This window comes from Salmo salar, chromosome ssa13 (genome assembly GCF_905237065.1).
Source record: "Salmo salar chromosome ssa13, Ssal_v3.1, whole genome shotgun sequence".
Taxonomy (NCBI): Eukaryota; Metazoa; Chordata; class Actinopteri; order Salmoniformes; family Salmonidae; genus Salmo; species Salmo salar.
Genome location: NC_059454.1, coordinates 4,353,723 through 4,363,023, shown reverse-complemented (window position 1 = coordinate 4,363,023; position 9,301 = coordinate 4,353,723). Strand labels below are relative to the sequence as shown.

The window sequence follows — 9,301 nt, the reverse complement described above, 5'->3', positions numbered from 1 at the left end:
TAACTAAGTGGCTCGGGGAACAAAACATCGATATTTTGGGTCCATGGCCAGGAAACTCCCCAGATCTTAAACCCATTGACAAACCTGTGGTCCATCCTCAAGAGAGGATGGACAAACAAAACCCCACAAATTCTGACAAACTCCAAGCTTTGATTATGCAAGAATGGGCTGCCATCAGTCAGGATGTGGCCCAGAAGTTAATTGACAGCATGCCAGGGCGGATTGCAGATGTCTTGAAAAAGTAAAAGCCTAAAAACCTCAGGAAGAGTAGCTGTTGCCTTGGAAGGAACTAATGGGGATCCATAATAAACCCCAGGAAGAGTAGCTGCTGCCTTGGCCGGAACTAATGGGGATCCATAATAAACCCCAGGAAGAGTAGCTGCTGCCTTGACAGGAACTAATGGGGATCCATAATAAACCCCAGGAAGAGTAGCTGCTGCCTTGACAGGAACTAATGGTGATCCAACTGAAACATGAATGAGAGGCTGGTCATGGTTCACATCAACACCATTATCCCAGAAACCCTAGACACACTCCACAGATGATGCAGTCTTTATTGCACTCCACACTTCCCTTTCACTCCTGGACAAAAGGAAAACCTATGTGACAATGCTGTTCATTGACTACAGGTCAGCGTTCAACACCATAGTGCCCTCAAAGCTCGTGGCTAAGCTAAGGACCCTGGGACTACCTGCCCTCCAGGAAACCTACAGCATCCGATGTCACAGGAAGGCCAAAAAGATCATGAAGGACAACAACCACCCGAGCCACTGCCTGTTCACCCCGCTACCATCCAGAAGGCGAGGTCAGTACAGGTGCATCAACGCTGGAAATGAGAGACTGAAAAACAGCTTCTATCTCAAGGCCATCAGAGTGTTAAATGGCCATCAGTTGCACATTAGACCCTGCTGCCTATGTACATAGACTAGAAATCACTGGCCACTTTAATAAATGGAATACTAGTAACTTTAATAATGTTTACATATCTTGCATTACTCATCTCATATGTATATACTGTATTCTATACTATACTACTGTATCTTAGTCTATGTATTACTCATCTCATATGTATATACTGTATTCTATTCTACTGTATCTTAGTCTATGTATTACTCATCTCATATGTATATACTGTATTCTATTCTACTGTATCTTAGTCTATGTATTACTCATCTCATATGTATATACTGTATTCTATTCTACTGTATCTTAGTCTATGTATTACTCATCTCATATGTATATACTGTATTCTATCCTACTATATCTTAGTCTATGTATTACTCATCTCATATGTATATACTGTATTCTATACTATTCTACTGTATCTTAGTCTATGTATTACTCATCTCATATGTATATACTGTATTCTATACTATTCTACTGTATCTTAGTCTATGTATTACTCATCTCATATGTATATACTGTATTCTATACCATTCTATTGTATCTTAGTCTATGCATTACTCATCTCATATGTATATACTGTATTCTATTCTACTGTATCTTAGTCTATGCATTACTCATCTCATATGTATATACTGTATTCTATCCTATTCTACTGTATCTTAGTCTATGTATTACTCATCTCATATGTATATACTGTATTCTATCCTACTGTATCTTAGTCTATGTATTACTCATCTCATATGTATATACTGTATTCTATACTATTCTACTGTATCTTAGTCTATGTATTACTCATCTCATATGTATATACTGTATTCTATCCTACTGTATCTTAGTCTATGTATTACTCATCTCATATATATATACTGTATTCTATTCTACTGTATCTTAGTCTATGCATTACTCATCTCATATGTATATACTGTATTCTATTCTACTGTATCTTAGTCTATGCATTACTCATCTCATATGTATATACTGTATTCTATCCTATTCTACTGTATCTTAGTCTATGTATTACTCATCTCATATGTATATACTGTATTCTATTCTACTGTATCTTAGTCTATGTATTACTCATCTCATGTGTATATACTGTATTCTATTCTACTGTATCTTAGTCTATGTATTACTCATCTCATATGTATATACTGTATTCTATTCTACTGTATCTTAGTCTATGTATTACTCATCTCATATGTATATACTGTATTCTATCCTACTATATCTTTGTCTATGTATTACTCATCTCATATGTATATACTGTATTCTATAATATTCTACTGTATCTTAGTCTATGTATTACTCATCTCATATGTATATACTGTATTCTATACTATTCTACTGTATCTTAGTCTATGTATTACTCATCTCATATGTATATACTGTATTCTATACCATTCTATTGTATCTTAGTCTATGCATTACTCATCTCATATGTATATACTGTATTCTATTCTACTGTATCTTAGTCTATGTATTACTCATCTCATATGTATATACTGTATTCTATCCTATTCTACTGTATCTTAGTCTATGTATTACTCATCTCATATGTCTATACTGTATTCTATTCTACTGTATCTTAGTCTATGTATTACTCATCTCATATGTAAATACTGTATTCTATTCTACTGTATCTTAGTCAATGCCGCTCTGACGTTGTTCGTCCATATATTTATATTCATAATTCCATTCCTTTACTTAGATTTGTGTGTATTGTTGCGAAATTGTTAGATATTACTTGTTAGATATAACTACACTATTGGAGTTAGAAACACAAGCATTTCGCTACACCCACAATAACATCTGCTAAACACGTGCATATGACCAATAAAATGTATGAATTTGGAGGCTGCTGAGGGGAGAATGGCTCATAATAATGTAGCAAATGTAATTGCACCAAACACCTTGAAACTACGTGTTTCATTTATTTGATACCATTCCACTAATGCCGGTCTAAAATGTGAATAGTCCTCCTAATTTCAAGTGTCAAAACAAGCAATTACAGTGTAGAAAATCATTGTACCATCTAAACCGCTGTGAAATATATTTTTCCATAACCAAAAAATATAGTATTTTCAGCTCTTTGAAGCTGGTGTACAAAACCGAAAGTAAAAGACGGAGGAAAAACGCACATATAACAGATCTACAGCTTCGGCTTCTTAGACTTGCGTTCAACGAGAATGATAGATCTATAACTCACATTTCTATGTGAATTTGGTCGAGTGGCCCAAAAAAGAGTGACATATTTCAAACGGTTAAAAGTAAAGGTAGGTTTTTGGGCGTCCCAGGGATCCTCGATAGTACTAACCACCCACTCACAAACACCAGGAAGTACCGGGAGATATGAACCGCTACAGTACCATTTACATTGCGAAGGGACCGACTGACTAACAGCAGCACTCATACCGCCGTCCGAGGAGAGAGTAGATTGATGCAGGTGAGCGCAACAACAAAAAAAGGAACCGAAAGTTTAAAAAGAAAGTATATATATTTTTCTTCACAACCGTGTGTATAAAACACGTGCGTTTCGGTGTCTTGGCCTGATGTGACAGCGGAGCTCCGTTCAGTAATTTAAAGACTTCACACCGGCGACAGGTGGGTTTTAAACCGATCAATAACGTTCTGTCTCATGCTTAGTTTACCCATAATACTTACATTAAAAAAACGAGTCTAGGCTACAGTTGATGTGTAGGTTAACTAGACCATTAAAACACCAGAAGGGCCAAGCTGGGGGACATTATTGCAACACTACTACTTTATAGGCCTACTGTTCATCACAGATCTGAACGCAGTAAAGGCTGAGCCAATACAGTCTAGTTCTGAACGGTGGATGTTTTACACGTGTGTCCCAGATACACATTAATAAAAGCTCAGATATGGGGCTTTTGTGATTGTGTGTCACTGATTTACACACCCTATAATGTCAAAAGTGGAATTGTGTTTTTAGAAATGTTTACACATTAATTCAAAATGAAAAACTGAAATGTCTTGAGTCAATAAGTATTCATCTCGTAATGAATAATGTGGAAATTGAGCAAGTTGAGGTGACTAAACTGCTTGGAATAACCCTGGATTGTAAACTGTCATGGTCAAAACATGTTGATTCAACAGTAGCTAAAATGGGGAGAAGTTTGTCTATAATAAAGCACTGCTCTGCCTTCTTAACAACACTATCAACAAGACAGGTCCTACAGGCCCTAGTTTCTACCTTCTTAACAACACTATCAACAAGGCAGGTCCTACAGGCCCTAGTTTCTACCTTCTTAACAACACTATCAACAAGGCAGGTCCTACAGGCCCTAGTTTCTACCTTCTTAACAACACAATCAACAAGGCAGGTCCTACAGGCCCTAGTTTCTACCTTCTTAACAACACTATCAACAAGGCAGGTCCTACAGGCCCTAGTTTCTACCTTCTTAACAACACTATCAACAAGGCAGGTCCTACAGGCCCTAGTTTCTACCTTCTTAACAACACTATCAACAAGGCAAGTCCTACAGGCTCTAGTTTTGTCGCACCTGGTCTACTATTCAGTCGTATGGTCAGGTGCCACAAAAAAGGACTTAGGAAAATTGCAGTTGTCTCAGAACAGGGCAGCACGGCTGGCCCTTGGATGTACACAGAGAGCTAATATTAATAATATGCATGTCAATCTCTCCTGGCTGAAAGTGGAGGAGAGATTGACTTCATCATTACTTGTTTTTTGTAAGATGTGTTGACAAGCTGAAGGTACCGAGCTGTCTGTCAAATCCATTTGAGCATAGTTCAGTTAATAATTACAGTTTGGATGGTGAATCAATACACCCAGTCACTATAAATATACAGGCGCCCTCCGTTTCCAGAGAGGAAGGAAAATCGCTCAGGGATTTTCACCATGAGAACAATGGTGACTTTGAAACAGTTCCAGAGTTGAATGGCTGTGATAGGAGAAAACTGAGTATGGATCAACAACATTGATGTCACTTCCTGACCATAGAGAGCTTGTATTTTTCTATGGTAGAGTAGGTCAGGGTGTGACTGGGGGGGTTTTGTCTAGTTTATTTATTTCAATGTTTGGTTCTAGTTTCTTTTTTTCTATGTTGGGGGTTTTGTCTAGTTTATTTATTTCTATGTTGTGTTCTAGGTTCTTTTTTCTAGGTTTTTTTGTTTGTTTGTATGATTCCCAATTAGAGGCAGCCGGTCATCGTTGTCTCTAATTGGGGATCATATTTAAGTTGTTGTTTTTCCCACTAGTGTTTGTGGGAGATTATTTTGAGTTAGTGTATGTAGCACCTCTTCGTCACGGTTTGTTGTTTTGTTTAGGGTTTATTGTATGTTTTGCATAGTTTCACATTAAAATAAAATATGTGGAACGATACCCACGCTGTGCTTTGACAATTGTAGTTACTCCACAGTACTAACCTAAATGACAGAGTGAACAGAATAAAAATATTCCAATACATGCAAACTAAAGTAGTACTGCAAAATAAATTGCAGTTTTCTCAGAACTGGGCAGTACAGCTGGCCCTTAAAAGTACACAGAGAGCTAACATTAATGACATACATGTCAATCTCTCCTGGCTGAAAGTGGAAGAGAGGTTGACTTCCTCATTACTTGTTTTTGTAAGAGGTGTTGACAAGCTGAATGTACCGAGCTGTCTGTGTAAAATTCTCAGACACCCATGCATACCCTACCAGACATGCCACCAGAGGTCTCTTCACAGTCCCCAAGTCCAGAACAGACTATGGGAGGCGCACAGTACTACATAGAGCCATGACTACATGGAAATCAATTCCACATCAGGTAACTGATGCAAGCAGTAGAATCAGATTTAAAAATCATGTAAAAATACACCTTATGGAACAGCGAGGACTGTGAAGCAACACAAACATAGGCAGAGACACACGCATACACACACATGAAAACATACGCACTATACACACACGTACACATGGATTTTGTGTTGTAGATATGTGGTAGTGGAGTATGGGCCTGAGGGAACACACTTAATGTGTTGTAAATTCTGTAATAAATGTATTGTAATGGTTTTAAAATTGTATAACTGCCTTAATTTTGCTGGACCCCAGGAAGAGTAGCTGCTGCCTTGGCAGGAACTAATGGGGATCCATAATAAACCCCAGGAAGAGTAGCTGCTGCCTTGGCAGGAACTAATGGGGATCCATAATAAACCCCAGGAAGAGTAGCTGCTGCCTTGACAGGAACTAATGGGGATCCATAATAAACCCCAGGAAGAGTAGCTGCTGCCTTGGCAGGAACTAATGGGGATCCATAATAAACCCCAGGAACTAATGGGGATCCATAATAAACCCCAGGAAGAGTAGCCGCTGCCTTGGCAGGAACTAATGGGGATCCGTAATAAACCCCAGGAAGAGTAGCCGCTGCCTTGGCAGGAACTAATGGGGATCCGTAATAAACCCCAGGAAGAGTAGCCGCTGCCTTGGCAGGAACTAATGGGGACCCGTAATAAACCCCAGGAAGAGTAGCCGCTGCCTTGGCAGGAACTAATGGGGATCCGTAATAAACCCCAGGAAGAGTAGCCGCTGCCTTGGCAGGAACTAATGGGGATCCGTAATAAACCCCAGGAAGAGTAGCCGCTGCCTTGGCAGGAACTAATGGGGATCCGTAATAAACACCAGGAAGAGTAGCCGCTGCCTTGGCAGGAACTAATGGGGATCCGTAATAAACCCCAGGAAGAGTAGCCGCTGCCTTGGCAGGAACTAATGGGGATACGTAATAAACCCCAGGAAGAGTAGCCGCTGCCTTGGCAGGAACTAATGGGGATCCGTAATAAACCCCAGGAAGAGTAGCCGCTGCCTTGGCAGGAACTAATGGGGATCCGTAATAAACCCCAGGAAGAGTAGCCGCTGCCTTGGCAGGAACTAATGGGGATCCGTAATAAACCCCAGAAAGAGTAGCCGCTGCCTTGGCAGGAACTAATGGGGATCCGTAATAAACCCCAGGAAGAGTAGCCGCTGCCTTGGCAGGAACTAATGGGGATCCATAATAAACCCCCAGGAAGAGTAGCCGCTGCCTTGGCAGGAACTAATGGGGATCCATAATAAACCCCAGGAAGAGTAGCCGCTGCCTTGGCAGGAACTAATGGGAATCCATAATAAACCCCAGGAAGAGTAGCCGCTGCCTTGGCAGGAACTAATGGGGATCCATAATAAACCCCAGGAAGAGTAGCAGCTGCCTTGGCAGGAACTAATGGGGATCCATAATAAACCCCAGGAAGAGTAGCCGCTGCCTTGGCAGGAACTAATGGGGATCCATAATAAACCCCAGGAAGAGTAGCTGCTGCCTTGGCAGGAACTAATGGGGATCCATAATAAACCCCAGGAAGAGTAGCTGCTGCCTTGGTTACTGTCCCAACGCTCTAACCACTAGGCTACCTGCCGACAATAACCCAAAACACAATGTCAAATATACATTAGAGTTGCTTACCAAGACTCCATTAAATGTTCCTGGGTGGCCTAGTTGCAGTTTTGACTGAAATTGGCTTGAAAATCTATGGCAAGACTTGAAAATGGCTGTCTAGCAATGATCAACAACCAACTTGACAGAGCTTGAATCATTTTTACGAGAATAAGGGGAAAATATTGTCCAATCCAGGTGTTGATTCTAACAAGGGAACTGAATACTTATCTAATCAAGATATTTTGTGTTTAATTTTTCATAAATTCTGACACTTTATAAAAAATATTCTTAGAGTATTTTGTGTAGATCGTTGACAAAAAAAGAAGAAAATTAAATCAATTTTAATCCCACTTTGTAACAACAAAATGTTCAAGGGGTGAGGTGTGAATACTTTCTGAAGGCACTGTAGGTACAGTGAGGGAGAAAAGTATTTGATCCCCTGCTGATTTTGTACGTTTGCCCACTGACAAAGAAATTATCAGTCTATAATTTTAATGGTAGGTTTATTTGAACAGTGAGAGACAGAATAACAACAAAAAAATCCAGAAAAAACGCATGTCAAAAATGTTATAAATTGATTTGCATTTTTCAAATCATACGAGCAAAAAATATTTCACTTTATCTGGGACGCTAAACCAGACAAAATAAAACGAGCCTATCTATATAATGAATATGAACTGGGTGGGATGAGATTGTTAAATATAAAAGCACTAAACCCTCTCTCTAAAAGCTTCACTCATTCAACAGTTTTACTTGAACCCTAAATGGTTCTCCAGTAGATTACTAAGAAAAGCTCATCCATTGTTTAAAAATGGCATTTTTGCCTTTGTGCAGATTGCTATGTCTCATTTTCAAAGTATCTCTGTTTTTCAAATGAGCATTGTAGAGCTGGCTACAATTTTAATTTCATCCCCTTGAAAAGAAAGAACAAATATTATGGCTGAACTCAAATGTGCTGGTTGATAAAATACCTGTATTTATGGAAAGGTGTTTGAAAAGGGTATTTGGTTTTTTAAATTATATTGTAAATTGTAATGGTAGAGTTATGTCCTTCATGGAGTCATAAGAATTGTACGGGAAGGTCTGCTCAATCCAAGAGTACAACCAATTTATTACAGCATTACCCCAAAAATGGAGGAGGCAGGTGGCAGTGGGAGGAGGTAGGGAACTGCCTGTCTGTCTCTCTCCCGATTGTCTGTCTCTCTACTGCCTGTCTCTCTCTCTACTGCCTGTCTCTCTCTCTACTGCCTGTCTGTCTCTCTACTGCCTTACCGTCTCTCTACTGCCTGTCCATCTCTCTACTGCCTGTCTATCTACTGCCTGTCTCTCTCTACTGCCTGTCTCTCTCTACTGCCTGTCTCTCTCTCTACTGCCTGTCTCTCTACTGCCTGTCTGTCTCTCTACTGCCTGTATCTCTCTACTGCCTGTCTCTCTCTCTACTGCCTGTCTCTCTCTACTGCCTGTCCGTCTCTCTCCTGCCTGTCCATCTCTCTACTGCCTGTCTCTCTACTGCCTGTCCGTCTCTCTACTGCCTGTCCGTCTCTCTCCTGCCTGTCCGTCTCTCTACTGCCTGTCCGTCTCTCTACTGCCTGTCCGTCTCTCTCACTGCCTGTCCGTCTCTCTCCTTGTCTCGCCTGCCTGTCTTTACTGCCTGTCTGTTTCTCTACTGCCTTTCTCTCTACTTCCTGTCTTTTTCCTACCTGTCTCCTGTGTCTCTACTACCTGTCTGTAAACGCCTACTGAATAATTGACTGATGTGCTGTCTGTGTGTTAGGGGCGATGCGGTGGACCTATAAGAAGAGCGTTACCATGGGAGCAGTGTTCTTCCTCCTCGCCATCATTTACTTCAGTCTCCCTCTGGACCTCAGGAGCACCGTGGGTACACACACACACACACACACACACCGTGGGTACACACACACACACACGCACGCACGCACGCACGCACGCACGCACGCACGCACGCACGCA

At 40.6% G+C, this 9,301-nt stretch overlaps 1 protein-coding gene across 1 annotated transcript in view; it reads left to right on the top strand.

Moving 5' to 3' along the window:
* Positions 1-3,032: 3,032 nt before the first annotated feature.
* Positions 3,033-9,301, top strand: part of LOC106566288 (alpha-1,3-mannosyl-glycoprotein 4-beta-N-acetylglucosaminyltransferase C) — a 39,411-nt gene continuing 33,142 nt past the window's right edge. Inside the window, exons 1-2 of the mRNA XM_045692820.1 lie at positions 3,033-3,349; positions 9,105-9,209. Of these exons, the coding sequence (XP_045548776.1) occupies positions 3,344-3,349; positions 9,105-9,209 (111 nt within the window). The 5' untranslated portion in view covers positions 3,033-3,343. The remainder of the gene's footprint in view (positions 3,350-9,104; positions 9,210-9,301) is intronic.